The sequence below is a fragment of the Crocodylus siamensis genome, chromosome 2 (genome assembly GCF_052110815.1).
Source record: "Crocodylus siamensis isolate JL-2025a chromosome 2, ASM5211081v1, whole genome shotgun sequence".
In the NCBI taxonomy this organism is placed as follows: Eukaryota; Metazoa; Chordata; order Crocodylia; family Crocodylidae; genus Crocodylus; species Crocodylus siamensis.
Genome location: NC_143396.1, coordinates 240,038,930 through 240,059,836, shown reverse-complemented (window position 1 = coordinate 240,059,836; position 20,907 = coordinate 240,038,930). Strand labels below are relative to the sequence as shown.

The 20,907-nt window shown below is 39.6% G+C and overlaps 1 protein-coding gene across 1 annotated transcript in view; it reads right to left on the bottom strand.

Moving 5' to 3' along the window:
* AQR (aquarius intron-binding spliceosomal factor) overlaps positions 1-20,907 on the bottom strand; it is a 97,030-nt gene that overhangs the window by 52,409 nt on the left and 23,714 nt on the right. The window contains exons 13-19 of the mRNA XM_090033522.1: positions 19,975-20,078; positions 18,411-18,513; positions 16,609-16,729; positions 11,142-11,283; positions 10,091-10,269; positions 5,701-5,868; positions 5,098-5,267 (exon numbers count right to left, since the gene is read on the bottom strand). Coding sequence (XP_089889648.1) covers positions 5,098-5,267; positions 5,701-5,868; positions 10,091-10,269; positions 11,142-11,283; positions 16,609-16,729; positions 18,411-18,513; positions 19,975-20,078 — 987 coding nt within the window. The remainder of the gene's footprint in view (positions 1-5,097; positions 5,268-5,700; positions 5,869-10,090; positions 10,270-11,141; positions 11,284-16,608; positions 16,730-18,410; positions 18,514-19,974; positions 20,079-20,907) is intronic.

Below are 20,907 nucleotides of genomic sequence, written 5' to 3'. Positions count from 1 at the left end.
TACGACTACCTCATCCCCCTGTTCAGTGTGGATTCAATTTAAATCAAATTGATTGATCATGCTTCAAACCATGACTTAAAATCACTGCTTAGGAAGACCTGATTTAATTGTTTTCTACAAAAAGTGTATTCTTGTTGTCTGATATAACTTTAATGCATAGCATTTACAACTCTGAGACAGATGTAGGTTTCATTTTCAGAAGGTACACACTATTCATTTTAAAGCAGTGATTTATTTTTTTCAGATTAATTTTGCAACTACATCAGAAAACTGAATTATGATTTGGTTATTTTATTTAACAAAGCTAATTGAAACAGATACTTTGAAGTCACTGGTAGGTGAATTAACCTCCAAGTCACTAGATTAATTATGGATACCTGAGGGATATTTTTGCCATGCTGTATTAGGAGGACATCAAATGAGCACTGCAGCAATAAGTTATTAGCTTGGGGGCTTTCTTCACTTTTTTCTAGATTACTTCTCATCTTTGATTTCTTCTCTCTATGGCCTGGCAAGTCTGCTTCCCCTTCTACCATACCATTCCCTCACTAGATTTCAAATCAATGAAGATGTTATACTCAGAACCTTATCCTTCAAGACTTTTAGAGTATTCTGCTCAAAATGTCTCTTTTGTTTCTACTGCTCCTCCCCCTTTATATTTATCTCCAGACTCTTCCCCCTTGCCCAGATCTACTCCACCCCAATAACTCTCTATGAATTTAACTTCTTGAAACTTTGCACTTTCAGAGAGAAGTAAGGGGTCCACTCTGTGTACACAAACTTGCAGAAAAGAGGGCTGATGGGTAGGTAATCAGGTCTGTTACCTCATCTCCATATACTGCTGTTAACAAGGATGGTATCTTTGGAGACACAAATCCAAAGTTTGAGAACTGAAACTAAGCATCACTGAGATGCTTAATGGAATCTTCTAGACTAAGCACTAAGTCCCACTGGGTAGAGAGGTTTTCTTTAATCTTTACTAATCTATAGAGGAATCTCTGCAATTTCTATCAGATTGCACCCCTAATGCAGTCCATGGCCTGCTGTGACCTATTTATAGAACTTTTCTAAAAAGATTACATGAATATATTGTCTCAAATAGTTTTCATTTAAAATGAGTTAACGCTCAAAGATGTCATCATGGACTAGGGATTATAACTTCTAATCACATACTATCTATATATTTTTTTTAAAAAGCATTTTAAAAAATAAAAAAAATACAATGAACTAAAAATTTTTTTTTTTAAATTGTTGATTTTTATCCACCCTTCCCTTGTGCCCTTTCCTGGAGAAATTCTATTTGGAGGTGCACCAATACAACAGTCCGATATCGGACTGGTACTGATATAAAGAAAATCGACTGCATTACAAATCGGCTTTTTTTGCCTGATGTGGCTGATAATGTGGCTGATAAATGCCCCATGCATGGGGCCAGAAGTGCAGCCCAGCAGCTTAGAGAACTGCATCCAGTTGGTAAGTCTGTTGTGATGGAAGGGGAGGGGGAAGGAAAGGGCCATGGCAGGAAGCAGATTGAAGTTGCAACAAAATAAATTTGGATTGGATATCAGGAAAAACTTTGTCACTGTTCTAACAGTGAGGCAGTGGAACAGAATGCCTAGGGAGGTTGTAAAATCTCCATCATTAGGAGGTGTTCAAGAAGAGGCTGGATATGCACTAGTCAGGGATGATTTACCAGTATCTATGCCTATGCTTTATTATGGGTATTTCTCACGCTTCTGCACATGGGGCCAGGAAGAAATTGTTTTCACCTCTCATTGCTACATGTGTCATGGGATTTTCTCTACTTCCCAAGAAGCTCTAGGTGTTGGCTGCAATCAAGGCTAGGGTTTTGGACTGGAGTCTGCCAGTGCTCTGGCTGGGACTAAAACCTAGAGGTTCCTGCCGAGGAGGTCATTGCTGCTCTTCTAACGGTCAAATTTGGTGATTGGTAATGAAGAAATTTTACCCTACGGTCATGTTGATATGTACTATGAGGGATTTTGCCTTCCTCTGTAGTGAGGCACATGGCCTTACTTGAATCTTTCCAGGGTACTTTAACAAACCTTGCAGCAGCAGGACATTGACCACCACTGTTCCTTTGCTCTATCTGTGTCAGTGTAGGGTGCTATGTATTGTAGTTGTGTTACACTGTTGCCTATGTTAGTAATAGATTACACAAGGATTTGTACGGGATGGTTTGGAGAGGGGTGATGCTGCCTCAAATAGGGGGTTGGACTAGATGACCTTTAGGGGTTCCTTCCAGCTATACCTTTTTTATGATTTTTTTTTAAAACTTTTATGCACTTTTACACTTAACATTCCTTAAATGCAATTAATGAATTTTCTAGGATTTTAACAAGAAAAATGGTAAAATAAAAGAGACTGCTGCTATATTCAGTTATTCCCAAATAGCACTAGATTGTCCTGCACTGACCAATGTGCAAAGTCATTACTTCATATCAAACGCACACCTGTGTCCTATGGGGAAAGGCAAAAAGGATCCTGTGTCTTATTCCTTATGTAACTTCACAGAACACATTACAAAGACCCCCTATTAAAATTTAAATTTTACTCAGCTTTGTAATGCTTGAATATAAATACATCTAATAGATTTCTTTGGAAATACCCAACTAACAGAATCAAAAGTCAGTCAGCAATAACCTACTGTTCAACAGGATGGTCTTTAAACAACAACTTCCTGGTTTTATTTTTTGCTTAGTCAGACTTTCGAATATCCAATTTATAATAAAAACTAATCTTCAAACTGTACCAAGGAGCAGCAGTAGCCACTTAGCTGTTATTGAGCTTATACAACATTAATGTCCCCTCCTCTAGATGTTCAGGTAAAGGTGTGATATAATCTGATGCACAATCCACACAATTGCACCTTCTGCCACGCCACCCACAGCAGGAGGCATAATTGTGGGATCCAGCATCAGATGGATCCAGCACCAAACCTCCTTGCCCGTGCAGGACTGTGATCCTGGGCTCTCCCTGCAATGACATACTAGTAGCAAGCTCCAACAGCTGCGAGTCCTGCAGCTGACCAGACTCCCAGCCTCAGCACGCAAGGGATGGTGCTGTGCCTGGGAGTCCTGTCAACAGTGAAAACTTCCAGCTGCAGCAACGTATGGTGACTGTGGGGGCATACCTTGCTATACATGCAAATTAAAGCTGGATAGAAACCAGCCATAAAAGTTATTACATCTTTTCCAGCTCTAACTTGATAGTTGGTTGGACTGTTTTAAGATGTGTTAGTTAATATGCACATATAACTGGTCTAAATTAACTGCACAATTAACTAGGTAACTGCATAACACATGTAACATGTGGCAGAGGCCTACTAAGTGATCTTACGAACTATAGATCCTTAAGAATTCTCTCTCCCTTTTGCTCTACACAAAAATAACCTTAAAAGAAGACAGAAAAAAATGAGATATGACCAAATAGATATGGAGCTTCCAGCACTTTGTACTAATGGCTCAGTTGCTGAAAGTTAGATTTAAAACAGTTTACATTAGCATAAAATTATCATGAAGTATGCCCGAAAGTTAAAGGCTGCTAATCTGAATTTTTTTTTAGACAGAAGATTTATTTTAAGGCCCTTCTAAAAATCTGAAACAGTGTAACAGGAGTAACATGAAATTATCAAGCTCCCTGAAAAACTCTATACTAAAACTGTTATCTCAAATGAAATGCTGATAAAAATGCAGGTATAGCTACTCAGGATAAGCAGCAATACATAACTAATTAATTCATAGCACTCGTTATAATATTATCTAAAGAGAAAAAAAATTGCATCGTCTGTTCTTTTGCCAAGACTGTAGAACATAAAAGAACACTGAACAAAAGCATTTAGAAACAGAACAGGGTAAAATGCTCTTATTCTAATGCAAGATGAAAAATCAATGCTGCGCTTTAAATTTGAAAACCTCTCGATTACTCAAAATTTAGCGGTCCCTGATCCTAGTGACTCTCAAAATACAAACTCTTGTTAGCTACTGAAGACTCTAAATAATATCAAGTGTATGGGGGCTCCTTTAGTAATTCTATAAAGAATACCAACAACAATGAATTAATAATTAAACTATGCATGACAATAACTTATGCTGATGTGGATAGAAAAGAGTATTGTTCTCATCCTCACCTTCCTCCAATCACAAAACTACTTGATTTAGTTACTGCATCTCCCCATGTGGGCCCCATCAGACAAGTAAGAAGTTATTCTACAAGAAGTGCAATTTGTTCCAGGAAGAGATGCATTGCTATACCCATTCAAGAAATGGACATAATGTATGTCTACCTTTTTGAGACTGAAAAAGAATTTAAAACGAGGATGCAGAAAAGATACAAAGAAGAGAAAGGAGAGGAGCCCATAAAAATGTGTACTGTTTTCAGACTATTTTTCTCTAAATGCACTCTCTCTGTGACCACAATATTTATCATCAGAAACCTGTCTGCAACTAGTCTTTAGGTAAATGTAAATATGTGCACGGAAAACTCTGAAGTCTGAGAAAGATTACTTATTAAATTGCGTATCAAACTAATTAAATGAGAAGCAACATACCAATTAAGAAAAACACTAAAACATGACACTACTTAAAGAAGCAAAAACATAACTTAAAAATATCCCGTGTCTACTGAATCTGTTGAATGCTGACATTTGCTCCTATGTTATTCTCTTAGTGGAGGCAATATGCATTACTACGTTTTGGGAATTGTAGCTTTAGATTAAAAAAATCTTTAAAAACGTAACAAGATAAGCAGCAATACATAACTAAACAATTCATAGCACTCATTATAATATTATCTAAAAAGATAATCTTGTTCAAACTTAAACCTGCCAAGATGTCTCAAGTGACAGCTGAAAACAAATCTCTAACTGTCCAAACTGTATATGTTTAAGGACTTTATTTCAAAATAAAGGTCTTCAAAGATTTTGTTTTAATAATAGTAGTTTATTAGGGAAATTAAATCCAACCATTTTTTGTCCACTGAAAAAGGTCACCCTCAGTAAAAATCAAGCCTGTAGGTTTCAAGAACTGTTAACACATTTGGATAGCTATTATCCTAAAGAATAACTGTATGGTGACTTACCTTAAAGTTGTTCTCTTTTGGCTTTCTCCTCATGATTATATTAAATGTCTCATAGACATCTTCTGTTCTATTTTGAATTGTATTTGTCATGTCCTGCTGATACTGATTAGGATCTAGAAACACTCTGTAAGTTCTAGAGTCTCCTTTAAGTCTTGGCTTGGGTTCAGGCCCTGAAAAAGAAATGGGAATCAGATAAAAGAAAGAAATCATGCTGAAAGCAAATTAAGAGTAAATCAGCATTGAACTGGATAAATTCACAGTGTGCAGATGATTTCTGTGAATCTTTAGAAGACATCACAATTAGTTTACTGGCACGCTTTCACATTATGCCTAAAAATGTTTTACAAACACATCCATTTTATTTTAACAGAAAGAAAACACTGTGGACTATGGAACTATAACGATTTATACCATCTGAAAAAAATGCCTCATCATCTTTTCCGAAGACATACACAAAGGATTTTTTGAGCATGGTAATATTTTTTAAAATTATTAATACGGTTAATATTGTAGTATTTTTCAGTTAAAACATGAGAGAAGTCATTAGCTACCTCTCAAAATAAATACTTTGTCTATCAAAAAAACAATAAAGCATCTTCCTACCTTCTTCAATGACACGGCCTTTATCATCCAACATGCCTTGGATTTCACATCCCCTGACATACACTAGGCCAATTTGCTCCACAAAGGGTCGCCTTCGATCAAATTTTGTGCCATAAGGTTGTGTTGGACGAACCGTAATCAAAAAACAAACGTCATGTTTACGGAGACCTGATTGAAAATACAGTACTTGGTTTATTCACTAATATTTGCTGCATTGGTTCATTTACAAGCAACTGGAACATTATAAAACAGGAAACCCCTGCCCCCCGTTTTTGACTTTCAAGTAAGATCAGGAGTGATATCTGTTTAGTATTTAGAGCATGCTGTTTTAAGGCATGTGCTTTACTTACAGAGGGTCCAGAATCAGTTGTCTTTTCTACTTACTGGAATAATCCTTAGCTTATGCAGAATTGTATAAAAATACACTCACAAAATACTATAAAAATAAGGGGAAAAATGGGGTGATGTGATACAGTAAATTCTCCTGCTAGACCCTGATTCAGCAGAATGCTTCAGGGTTTTATTTAATTTAAAGTCCATTAGTATAGTTAGGCTACTGAGACTACTCACATACTTAAAATTTAGGCACATGTGTGCCTTGCTAAATCAGGAGCAAAATAAGAATCCCTGTCCTTCATTCTTATTAGCAGCTGCTGATCTCTGTGATCTTATGACCTTCCCAATATAAATGTTAACAAATATGTATGTTAATCCCAGAGATGAACTATTTTCTTATTTTGCAATTTAAACAGCCGTGCAGCCATGGGGCTACAGACATTAAGAATAATAAATAATGTGGAAGTTTAATGCAGCTCCCTGTAAGACAGATGTATATTTACATTTAAATACACTAACATTTACAATTACTTGTTAATCATCAAATAATTTAATTAATCGAATTAATAAATTACATAAACAAAACACTATAGCTACAAACACCGCTAGGATTATAAACTTCCCATAAATGTACTTTAAAGTTTCTATGGACACATTATATTCATATAATTGTTATTTTTACTTAATCACGAACTGTGGGACAAGTAGGAAAAGATCAAGAATGATGGAAATCTAACTACTACAAAATTACTCCAGACCAGACCAGACCAGACTGTCAGGTAATCAGCAAATAACTGTATTTAAAAGTTCAAATAAAAAATGTAAATCTGACTTTCTGGCAAGATACCACTTAACAAAGAGGACAGGAAAAAAAGAGGAAGCAACTATAGGATCAGTCCACTTTTATATAAGTTAGCATTAGAGAGCTTCCTAAAAAGAGTATGAAAAAATTAAGCCTATGGAAATGGGGGACAGGAGAGAAAGGTTTGAACTATAATAACATTCTCTCAACATTCAATCTGGGCTCATGGTACCCCCCCTGAAAACTTTATCTATTTTTTGCACAACTTTCTGCATATAAGTAATATCAAACATTCTACATATATGTCCAACATCCAGCTTTTTGGACAATACCTTGGCTCATATTCTGATTATTGTGTACATACTTGCTGTTGGCTTTCTATTCCATACAAGAATTCCTACCCTTTTTTCTCCATCTGACATCAATTGCCCTAATATGGAAATATTACTACTACTACAAAAAAACTGTTACATAACCAAACCTGAGTTGAGACTTAAAATCCTATCAATCACAATCTAAAAGTTATTTTTATTGCTATACACAAACAACACTATTGCATGATCCAATTTCAACATACGTGCTTCATGACAGCCTTTACAGATAAACACATTATCCAACTCCAGCACATTCAACAGGTGTCTCCAGAATAGGAATACTTGTATCTGTGCAGCTTGCCAAGAAGGTCAACTCAGGTTTATTTCTCCAAGCAACAAATTGTTGCCTATAAACTGTACTGGGAAATATAGGATCTATGATGCTGCATTCAAGAATTGCCAATATTCAAAAGGCCCGGTCTGAGAAAAACAGATTTTAAGTCAAAACATACCCTTCAAATTTATTATAAAATAAAGCAGATGTGTTCTACAGTTGATAATGGGGCACCAATAGTATGTGCTACATCCTTCCAACTTTTTGTCTGATCTCTTCTTGTTAGCAGGCAGAGCATTGCCTTATTACACAAATTGAGTTCTATCATAACTTAAATGGTATGTGTAACTGAAATATTCAGCACCTTGACTTTGCTTCAGTGACATATCCAACTGAGCAGCTGTCATGTCAACAGTCCCACAAGTCTTATTTATGGAGCGCTTTGGTCATCTCTATTGGTAGGATTTATTAATAAATTATGGACTCGCCATTTTTAACTTGTCAAAGTATCTCAAATACAAAGGCATTCTTTAAAATGAAAATGAAAGGCAGATATTTAAAATTCCCAGGAGTGGCAGACACATGATGGTAATTATCCAAATAACAATACAACATTGAGATAGGCGAGAGGTCAGAAAGCTATGGTATGCAGACCAGATTTGGCTTGCTAAATGATTTATCTGGGCTTCACCAGGCAGACAATGAGTAGCATTTCAGCACTGGATCCATTCAGCTGCATTCTGGTAGTGGGAGGTTCCTGTAGTGTTTGGGTCACATACACAGGTAACAGCTAAGAGGGAAGCACCACCCCACCTCAGATTGAGCTATGTTATTTCAGCCCTGCCACACAAGAACTGTTGCCAACCCCCAATACGGGCAAACTTGCTTTGGAGATAATGGCAAAGAGCCTATCTAAATCAGTAGGCCTGCGCCCTCAAAAATTAAACTGTATTTACCCAAATCCAAGATGACCCTGAATTTAAGATGACCCCCAATAGATTCTACACATGGAAAATTTATAAATTTGCTACAGTTTTCTATGAATCAAATCTAATTATTGAAGGATTGTCTTAAATTCATCCCACAACCACTGAAGCAGGGAAAAATAACAGGGGACAGGCAATGGAAGAAGCAATGAGAGGCAGGCAACCTGCCCCTTGCCTCTTGCAACCTACCTCCCTTTGGGCCTGGCCCTTGCAGCCTGTTAAATAGTCCAAAAAAACAACCTTGTTCTGGAGCCAAGTAAATATAGTATAGTACACCTCTGTAAAAGCCATCATTTTCTTGTTGTGAATTTGCAGTCCCAGAGAAGTACTGCACCACTGGAACGATTTTTATAGCCTGATCTACCTCCTACTCAGCTAGAAAACATGTACAGTCTTAATAGTGGTTCATATGGTAGTTTTGCTAGTTGGATAAACAACACACTAACATGCTAAGGGGAATGGGTAGTTTCTGCATAGGAGGAAATACATTAACTGTGTTCTTTCAAAAGCAACACTTTAAAGTGAGAGACTAATGCAGTGGATGAAAGCATGAAACTGTAGGTGGCACATCTTTGTAGAGTTTAAGAAGGTGCCAAATTGGTTAAGACATATTAATGGTCCAGAATATAAAAGATTAAAAGGCTGATGAGGAAGAGATCCTTTTGCCCTGCCTAGGTAGAGAGCAGCTTTCATATCATATTTTCCATTTTGTTTAATATAACCCATACTTACTCACTATGGCTCTCTTTAGAAGTTCAACTACTTAGACTTTACCTAAACTAGTGCATTATCCAACATGTTGCACCTTTAAATCCTAGGCAAGGCAAAAGTTATAGTGTTGGGTATGCTACTGACTCTGAGTAAACAGAGCAGGTCTTTTAGTTCAGGTACTATAGTTTTACACTTAAATCCTGGATTCAAATCTCAACTGCTGACCCCTCACAAGGCAGTTTTACAGATCAAAAAATTCTTGATGCAAATCTCAACTGTTGACACATCCCAGGGCAGTTTTATTGACATTTTCATGTTTTATGTTATGGATGCCTACTAATTAATGATAGTTTACATACCTGAAAACTTCATAAAGATTTAGATTGATGGAAAGTGCAAACAGAGGACCTCATAATGGCTATCAGCCTGCCATAAAAAAAATGGGATATTTCCAACATGTGGAATGGATCACAGTATAAAAAATAGGTACAAACTGCCCAACTCCATTATCGAGAACATCACTCACCTAATGTAGTCATTTAAACTTTAGTCATCAACCAGAACCTTTCTTCTGAGTATTAGGAGGAAAGTTTGCAGCAGTTATGTCATAACTACTTTCAAGGCTAGGGTTCATGGTTTTAGACTGCATGAGAATTTAAAACAGGACTTAAGACACAAGAGAAAGCTCTCTGAGCTGGGAAAGAGTATAGTAGCAGTTGTGAAGCTCCTGTTAAAACTAAACTCTATAGCCCAGGCCTAACCCTGGTATAGCTACTGCTATAGAAAAAAAAACAGGACAAGGATATTCAACACTGTACAGATATTATGAGTTCACTATATTCATTCCAAATACTGATACTTAAAATCAAATTGAAAAGTGCTTTATTGCTGAACAAAAAACAAGTACCTTCCCATTCATCTTTGATGTTATCTCTGACATTTAAATTGATTGTAACATCTGCTCTCACTCGCATAGGCCAGTTTTCACCAATGTTGGGCTTTGCGACTTCTACAACAGTAAACGAGACAATGGGTTGTGCCATCCTTGCCCATCCACCAAACACAACACCTCCATATTCCGACAGCCTAAAAAGTAACATTACATTAGAGCCATTATTCAGTCAAGCATTCTGATTTTTTAAACAGCTTTATTTTAAATATCAAAATCTGCTCCTGTTATTAAAAAATAAAAAGTAGAATATCAGAATTTGAGGTCGCTAAAGTAATTTTGGTGCATCCTGTAAACAAGAACCAAAACATAATAATGCAAATGTACTTTTTAATTGCATATTCTTCTAGTCTTGTCAGGATATTGGTAAACTCTGAATTGATGTCTTAAAAAACAAAATCGCCCAAGCAGAAAGAAACTACTACAAATGGAAAAGCTACAGGGTATGAAACAGATACCATTCCATACACAGCTGTAATTGATTCATGAAGGAAACAAGAGAATGATGACATCCAAGTAATATTTTCACAAGCACTGAACACTGTCCTAACAAAGTCACTGATGATGTTTTTATAGACATTATGGGAATATGGTTCTATCAAGACCAAGTGTTTTTCCAAATCCAACATATAACTGTTGATAATTTGCATGATATTAAGAACAATTCCAATGTAGTGAAATTTTGTTATTAGCAACTAACAAAAATATTATCACGATGTGTCTAGAAATACCTTTCAAAATACAGCGGTCAAAAACTCTTACAAGTATATCCTCCTACAGGACCAAACCATATTTTCATAACATAATTAAAAGAATCTTACACACAAAACTGGTGCAACAAAATATTTTATATCACATATACTATAATATATAATATTCCTATTGTATATCATATAGCTAGATCAGCTGGTTACTGCTGGGGTGACTTTTTTATTTTTTAAATTTTAACACGACACCAATTACTTATTTTCAAAAATCTGGGGGTTTCATTTGTTTTAACCAAAATTACCAAGGTTTCATCCTGCTGACACTATCCTCAATGTCCTGTCTGATCTCATAAGTAGACTCTAAGCGGAAAAGATTGAAGTTCCGTAGCAGGTAGTCATGAAGAGTCAAAAACTGTAAATTCAGTTTAGGAAGAGCGAGACAACCTATGAGAGAGAGGCATTAGAAGGATTAGAATTTACTTTCTTTTAACCCAACAAACGTACTGGTTTTATTTAGTCACAAATACCATATGCAACTCCATTACTGAGCTAACGTCACAACACAGAAAAAAAAAATTTTAAATAAAAAACACACTGTACAGAACAGGTATAAGCCCTTTTTTTCAGTTTTCTTACCTGATCTAGCTATACTATTTTACTCCTGTTGATGGAATATCAGCACACAACTATAGTGCTTAAAATAAGGTTGGACGTATTTAAGTCAGCTGGTCCAGATGATCTCCACCCTAGACTTCTAAAGGAACTGGCTGAGGTCATTGCAAGTCCCCTGGCACGGCTTTACGAGCACTCGTGGTGCTCTGGTGAAGTACCAGAGGACTGGAAGAGGGTCAACGTGGTTCCCATCTTCAAAAAAGGCAGGAAGGAGGACCCGGGAAACTATAGGCCGGTTAGTCTTACCTCGATCCTAGGCAAGCTATTCGAGAAAATTATGCTGGCACACATCCAGGAGGGGCCAGCAGGGGACTGCATGCTTAGGGGCAACCAACACGGGTTCATCAGTGGCATGTCCTGTCAGACCAACCTGGTCGCCTTTTACGATCAGATCACCAGATCATTAGATGCAGGGGTAGCAGTGGATATAGTCTTCCTGGACTTCTGGAAGGCTTTTGACACTGTCTCTCACCCCATTCTCATTAAGAAACTGGGGGGCTGTGGTGTAGACACCCACACAGTCAAATGGGTCGCCAACTGGCTGGAGGGCCACACCCAGAGGGTGGTAGTGGATGGGTCCTTCTCAACCTGGAAGGACGTGGGCAGTGGGGTTCTGCAGGGCTCGGTCCTCGGGCCCGTGCTGTTCAACATCTTCATCAGAGATTTGGACGAGGGGGTAAAAAGCACCCTGTTCAAATTTGCTGATGACACTAAGATGTGGGGGGACGTGGGCACACTGCAAGGATGCAACAGGCTACAATCAGACCTAGACAGGTTACAAGGGTAGGCGAACGAGAATAGGATGGGTTTCAACACAGACAAGTGCAAGGTGATGCACCTCGGGAGGAACAACCGGCACCATACCTACAGGTTAGGTAACTCCCCTCTTGTCAGCACGGAGGCAGAAAAGGATCTGGGGGTCATCACTGACTCCAAGATGAACATGGGCCGGCAGTGTGGGAAGGCAGTTAGGAAGGCCAACCGCACCTTGTCATGCATCCACTGATGCATCTCGAGCAGGTCCAAAGAGGTGATCCTCCCCCTCTATGCGGTACTGGTCAGGCTGCAGTTGGAGTACTGCGTCCACTTCAAGAGGGATGTCAACAGCATAGTGAGGACCCAGAGGAGGGCCACTCGTATGATCAGGGGATAACAGGGCAGGCCCTATGAGAGGCTACGGGACCCGAACCTGTTCAGCCTCCACAAGAGAAGGCTGAGGGGGGATCTTGTGGCCTGTTATAAACTAGTCAGGGGGGATCAGCAGGCATTGGGGGAGTCACTGTTCCCCCGAGCACTGCCAGGAGTGACCAGGAATAATGGTCACAAGCTGGCAGAGGGTAGGTTTAGGTTAGATATCAGGAGGCGCTACTTCACGGTCGGGGCGGCTAGGGTCTGGAACCAACTTCCAAGAGAAGTGGTGCAGGCTCCTACCCTGGGGATGTTTAAGAGGAGGTTAGATGAACATCTTGCTGGGGTCGTTTGACCCCAGTATTCTCTCCTGCAATGGCAGGAGGTCAGACTAGATGATCTGCTCAGGTCCCTTCTGACCCTAGAAACTATGAAACGGCACTTATCTTTGCACTGTTACAGCAAATTATCCACAATTTAATTTTTTCAACAGAAGCAATCATAATACCAATGATAAATGATACAATGATAATGAAATCACTGAAACCTTGAATCACTACACCCAAGCTACAATTTACCATGAGACAAAAGAACGTGAGACTTTACCATATGCCAAAAGCACTGAGGCAACTGCCTATGTGTGAATGCTTTTATCCCCATAAATTCCATAAGGTAAACCACTATGGCTTAACCTCTTTTGCTGAAGCTAAGCCCCTATCTTTGCTCTGAGCCAGCAGGCTCCATGCACACTGCAGCCTGGGACACTGAGCACAGCCCCAAGCCAGCGACTCATGGCTGTCAGGGGGGCTGGGCTGGGGCCATGCTCAGTGTCCCACGCTAGAACAGGGATGGAGCCTACAGGCACAGAGCAGAAGCTGGGGTGGAAGCAAGGAGAGCCATAGATTGAGAGAAGGGGGGCAGACAGGGGACAGTGGTGGCCGGGAGGCAATCACAAGCACAGGGCAATGACCTCCCCCTACCACCTGCCTCCCTCCTGCAGTAGTGGGAGGGGTGAATTAGATTAGATTCTATATATGGAAAATTAGAACAAATTTATGGTCTTCTGAACTTTTGTTTTTTATGCTAAGCATCTGCCAGAGGACATGGACAAGCATACACAAGGAAAAGCTTCAAAAGAGGAGGTGTAAGTCTGCTGATGCTTGGCCACACCACAGGATCCTGTAGGGACAGAAGTAAGCTAAATCACTACAAATGTGATCCTGGATGAAGCAAGGTTAAAGCTGGAGCAATTCTGGTTAACTTGTATTGCTACTGGCTCATACACTTGTAAGTCAGTGAAACAGTTGCTGTCCACTCCCCAGCAGCAGCCTCCCTCTCCTTATGAAGCCATTCCAAGCATACATTTACCACTCAGAAAAAAAGTGAAGTCAACAAAAGTGACTCATCTGCTGCTAGAAAAAAATAAGTTTGCTTTGTCCATATTTAAACAAAGAAGTTCTGGTAGTCTCTGGAGCAAGAATTTGAAACAGACTCCCCGCGGAAGTGGTGCAAGCACCTACTCTGGACTCATTCAAAAGGGAGGAAGGAGAACCTGGGAAACTATAGGCCAGTTAGTCTTACCTCAATCCTGGGTAAACTTTTTGAGAGAATCATTCTGGCACATGTCCACAACGCAGTTTCATTAGCAGCAGGTCCTGTCAGATCAACCTAGTGGCCTTCTGTGACCAAATCCTTAGATGCAGGGGTAGCAGTGGACATAGTCTTCCTGGATTTTCAGAAGGCCTTCAATACTGTCTCTCACCCCATTCTCATTAGGAAACTGGGGGACTGTGGTGTCGAGACCCACACAGTCAAATGGGTCGCCAACTGGCTGGAGGGCCGCACCCAGAGAGTGGTGGTGGATGGGTCGTTTTTGACCTGGAAGGACGTGGGCAGTGGGCTTACGCAGGGCTCAGTCCTCAGGCCTGCACTGTTCAACATCTTCATCAGTGACTTGGACGAGGGCGTAAAAAGCACCCTGTTCAAATTTTCTGATGACACTAAGATGTGGGGGGTGTGGGCACGCTAGAAGGAAGGAATAGGCTACAATAGGACCTAGACAGGTTACAGGGGTGGGCGGACGAGAATAGGATGAGATTCAACACAGACAAGTGCAAGGTGATGCACCTGGGGAGGAAGAACCAGCAGCAGACCTACAGGTTGGGGAACTCCCTTCTCATCAGTGCAGAGGCAGAAAAGGATCTTGGAGTCATCACTGATGCCAAGATGAACATGGTCTGGCAGTGTGGGGATCCAGTCAGGAAGGCCAACTGCACCTTATCATGCATCCACAGATGCATCTCAAGCAGGTCCAGGGAGGTGATACTCCCCCTCTGTGCGGTACTGGTCAGGCCACAGCTAGAGTACTGCGTCCAGTTCTGGGTGCTGCACTTCAGGAGGGATGTGGACAACATGGAGAAGGTCCAGAGGAGGGCCACTCACAAGGTCAGGGGGCAGCAGGGCAAGCCCTATGAGGTGAGGCTGCAGGACCTGAACCTGTTCAGCTTCCACAAGAGAAGGCTGAGGGGGGATCTAGTGGCCTGTTACAAACTAGTCAGAGGGGACCAGCAGGCATTGGGGGAGTCCCTGTTCCCCCGAGCACTACCAGGAGCGACCAGGAATAACGGTCACAAGCTGGCAGAGGGTAGATTTAGGCTAGATATCAGGAGGCGCTACTTCACTGTCAGGGCGGCTAGGATCCGGAACCAACTTCCAAGCGAAGTGGTGCTGGCTCCTACCCTGGGGGTCTTTAAGAGGAGGCTAGACAATCACCTTGCTGGGGTCATTTGACCCCAGTACTCTTTCCTGCTATGGCAGAGGGTCGTACTTGACGATCTGCTCAGGTCCCTTCCAACCCTACTTCCTATGAAATTTGGTAAGAGGTGCCATTCTGTTAAGGATATGCTGTTGCACTCCTCATAAAAATATGCCAAATTTGTAAAAAAGTACCCAAATTTCATGTAGATTCAGCAGAGGCAACTCAGACTCTCCAAATATCAGACATGCTCCACGCCCGAGACTACAGTGATGACTCTGGGCTGTCGCAGGGTGTGCTAGGTCCAGCCACATGAACTCAGTGCAGGAAAACTCTCACACGCATGCTTTCACTTAGTTTTTTTGTTATGATAGAGATAAATGCCCAATATGAAAGCACCTAATAGAGCTATTCTACAATAAATTAAGACAGTCATATTATACTTACAGCAGTGGTTCTCAACCTTCCTTTGTCTTAAGGTATACCTCAGATATTGCCAACTCTTAACTTCAATTCATTTCTTGATTACAGAAAAAGTAACAGAAATTCTTCTGTCGCAAAGTCAGAAAGACCACAACAGTCCAGGATATTTTTGACATTATGTATTCCTACTGGAAATCTGGATTTATCTCATTAATCACATGTAGATGTCTGCATGCCTACTATTAAGTGGCACCTGAGGGTACCATGGTATACTGGCTAAGAATAAATGACTGAAAGTTATGGAAATATGTTTAAATATTTAATATCTCCATTAATAGCACATGGAAACTGAACTATTTAACACATTTTTCAAATGTTTTTGATAATCTTTTCTGAGCTAATGCAATTTTATAATTATTGTTAGTTCTGAGGATACACACTAGAGTTTAGGGATACCTAAACAGTAGCAGCATGGCAAGTCAGAAAGCCATGGTCAAAACAAAACTCTCTTTTAAAAAAAATGTTTTCTTGCTACTTCCTAATGAACATGCCAATTTCATCTGAAATTTATGGTCAATAAAAATAAAACCTTTTCTTCTAGAAAAGTTAAATGATACTAAAATAGGCAAAAAGCAAATACTGAAATATAAATGAAAATAAATACCCAAAGAGAACCCATAGAGCAGTACTTTAAAGGTACCAAGCTATATTTAATGACCAATAAAATGACACATAAGTTCACTGAACTATACAGCTTTAAGAAAGAGCTAAATGTCTTTCAGCAAGCATACCTTCTCCAGAATAGTACTCAGTTGGGACAATATTTTCATCCCAAATAATCTTCTCTGTGGGATACAGAGGCATCTGGTTGAGCTGCTGAATCTGCGATATTCGACGCTCATGACGGGACACCTAAGAAAGAGAAAAGCCCTATTTATAGCAAATGACTCTTAAACGCTCATTGAAGTTAACAGACCAGGTCCATAAAGAATATGGCAGGGGCCCAGTGATATATTATCAACATTCTGAAACACTTCAACTCCAATTGAACACAAATCAAACCAAAGATATTATCACAGATTAGTTAACATGTAGTCCAGTAGTATCAGCTCACATATGGCTTCAGCATAGAACATGAGAATGTCTCACTGCAATTTGGGTGTCTTGGTTTAAGAATTACCCAGGGTAGGGGTAATGGGGTGTTAAGAAATATATTTTTACTCCACAAAAGACAATGGTAGACGTTTAAACCAACCTACAGATGTCCTATCCCAGCTAATTAATCAAAAGAAACATGATGTTGGAAGCATTTAGCTAAAATTCTCCGGAGCTTAAAGTTAAAACGAAGGTAAAGGACTTTCTACTATCTTTTTCCCCAATGTCAATCTTTGTTTACAACAGTTATGTTTGATATTTTACACTCAACAATATTTATAAAAACCCGCATTTGGAAAAAAAATCCACCTACTAAGATCTTTTAATGGCAGCAGGAGCATTCACAATTAGACTTAGTGCTGCTTGTATACAAATACAGAAAAAATACCTTGAAAATTTAAAATAAAGTCAGATACATAAAAATGAAACTCTGAAAAGCAACCAGAGCAGTGGATACATTAACATGCCACATATCTTAACTGAACATTTCAGAATTCCTTGGTCCCCCCTTCTATCTACTAACGTTGTAAATGTCTCTCATTGGTGTACTTAAGTTGAGCTTTTTTAAAAACCACCTAAGGTATCTGAATGTTCAGTTGTCAACTGGTGTCTAAATCCATCTAGGGCACTGGTTTTCAACCTGTGGTCTGTGGACCCCAACACCAATCAAAAGCATGTGAATCTCCACACCCCAACACCAATCAAAAGTATGTGAATCTCCACACTTACAATTCAAAGGAGTCTGGCCTGCCATTCAAAATTTTTTAGGGGTCTACAAATGAAAAAGGCTGAAAATCACTGATCTAGGCAGCTTTCAAAATTAAAGCCCATCTATATTTTTATGCAAGTCTAGGTAGCCTGATAGGAAAGCATGTACACATGTTTATCAGCTCTCAAACACCTGCTCCCAGCACTCTCCTGACAGCCTCCAACATAATTGTGGCTAAGAAATGAGACTACTTTGTATTTTCCCATTTAAAGAAAGACGAGTGGTTAACTTGATTTAAAATTATAGAATAATTTCCAATTTTCCAAATCACTATATTACTGTCATTTGTAAGTAATTTTCTCAGTTAAAAGCTCCTACATAGCCTACAGTATTATAGTTTCAGTGACCATGTCTACATGAGATGCTGACTGCGCAGCAACATCACATGGCAAAAAGCGTGATGTGATGCTACTGTGCAGTAGTCTTGGGCTACTGTGCAGTCAGCATCACAAAAAGCTGTTCCTTAGTGCGACTAACTGCTCAGTAACTCCAGTTACAGTTCAATCATTTAGTACCTGTTTATATAAACAGGAACCAAATGACTGCACAGCAACGACTGCAGTCAGCATCTTGTGTAGACCTGGCCAGTATTTGTGATCTTACTCCAGTTGAGGGGAAAAAAAAAAATCAAAACAAATACGAAATTCAAGTAGCACTGGTGTGGTTTACCAGCAATTCTAGCAGCAACTCTTTTTCATAGCTTGTATCTTCCCCTTCCTGTAAAGTTGGTAACAAGCAGAGGTATGATGCCACCTGGTGGAGCGTGTTTGAACTGCATAGAATAAAAACAGACAAAAGTTGTTGCTATGTAATTTTTTACTTTTACAAAAGCTGTTAAAACATCCTAAATGGCCTGTGTTACCTAACTATAAAAAACACATACCAAGAAAAAAAGCCTTAGCATGGCTTATAAATTCTTTTTAATCAAGAAGTCTGGTAATTTCCACGAAAGATCAATGTAGCATTTACACAATTATAAAAGTGATTAAAAAAATGACAGCCGGGGAACACCATTCAGAAAGACTTTGGATACAAGAGCAGAAAAACACAGTCAAATTTTCTAGTTAAGGTTTTAATTGTCATCATTATTTCACTGATTCAATAGCAGTGGTTAGGCACCTTAACTTTTGGAACAAGTACATGGCTTGTTTTTTTACATCTCCCCTCCCTTCCCTCACCTCCCAATCAAGAAATGTTGTCATGGTATCAATAATTCCATCGCTGATCTTAATGCTCCATATAACAACAACTTAGGACCAAGATCATTCTTCACGTTCAGGCTAATTATCAACCATTCATCCCCCAAGAAATGTCTTGAGGTACGCCTAGTTTTGCTCTGGGGCCTTATGCTGCAAACACACATGCAGATACTTTTCCTCAAACAATTACAGACAATAAGTATTTATACTGCACACAGCTCCAATGTAGTCAAGAGATTAAAGACCTCCAGATAAATGACAGATAAACTAGGTCTGAGAATCCTTGATTTACACTACAACATTTTGATGAAAGACTTTTGAGTACATGTCCTCTATAACCAAACTCCCCCCACACTCCCATTTTCTGCTTATACCAGCTCTTCCACACTGAAGGAGTTACTGCCACTGCCCCTGAGAAAGTGCATGTAAACACTCCTGCTCCTTCTGCTGGCTGTAGCAGCCAATTCAGCAACTTGTATCTTCCCAAAGGGCCTTTTGTGATCAGTTAAAGCAGCTGCTACAGTGGGACTGCAGCGCAGTCAGAAACACATGGATATGTTAGCTTTTTAGAGACTCTGCAGAGGCAGCCACCATCTGCAGTCAGAACTTCTTTCAGTATAACCCAAGTAAGTGTATACAAGGCCTCAGACTCCCCAGCCAAGTAAAAGCAATACAAACTATTTGCCTAAAGTCACCCAGCCAATTGGAGGCAAGCAGAGGTGCACTGATAGAGGTTCTTGGGGCTGATACTGGTAGTCAATTTTTAAGGAGGCAAATCAGCCGAAAGCGATCAGATTTCCAATACATAGCCTGGCAGCTTGTAGGGTAGTGTCCAGCTGGTTAGTCTGTTTTGGTGGAAGGGAAGGGGCGTGGGGGCAGGCAGGGGAGTAGATCGAGGTCCCTGCAGTGAGAGAGGGACTGGGGCTGGGGTAGGCACTGACCAGCTGGGACGGGGCGGGGAAGGACAGAGGCTGGAAAACCAAAAGATAGGACGGACAAAACTTGAAAAAGAAAAGTTAAATTTGTTGCTTTACCTCAGTGGTCCAAAGAACGTCAACAATGAATCACGTGTGTCAACCGCTGCCACGTTTGAGAGAGCAAAATCATAGAGTTCTGGGAAATGTGCAAAAGCCGCTCTCTAAAAATGCCCACAAAATTCAGTGAGATATTCAACCAACATTGTCTATATATTAAGTCCAAATATAACAGTGCAAAATACATTGACAAGCAGTAAAAAAACAGAATGGAGCAAAATGTGAATATTCTTGAACTGCATCTTCCTGCATATATGAAAGCACTACCAGAGGAGGAATAAAAAAAGCCAACTCTTCACAAAGCAAATGTTCATTTTTTTAACTTCCTCCTTCACTAAGGTGCATCTTTTCCAACTTTTCCAAACGCATTTCAATACTAGACAATACTGCTGGAAAACACCCTCACAAAGGATAGCAATTTAAATCTAAGCAAGATATGACAAGACCATAAAAAACTTAGGGATTTCATCCACCAAGGTTTCTTGATTTTTGAAGTAAAAATGGATATGAAAAAAATCAAAGAACCTTAGAGGTTGCAGTTCTGACCTGCTGTGAACACCTAAAGGGAAACAATTTCATGGTCTAATTAACACCATTCAAAGTATTTGTATTTATAATCGTATGAGAAATGTATCAAGGCATCTTTAAATGAACACAGGTAATGAGGACCTTGGTTTTACATCCCACCTGAAAGACAGCACTTTTAACAGCACACACTTATGCTGAGGAAAGTGCCACCTACTGAATAATCACTGTCTAGTGCCCCTAGCTTTTCAGTCCAAATAGTCGTGACTGATCCTTGTTAGTTAATGAGTTGACAAGATCCAAACTCGAAAGAGTACTGTTTTACAGCAAAAAACAGACCTACTAATCTGTACATACTGACTGGCTATCTGCGCACATAAAATTTGAAATGTGTTCCATGAAAGCTTT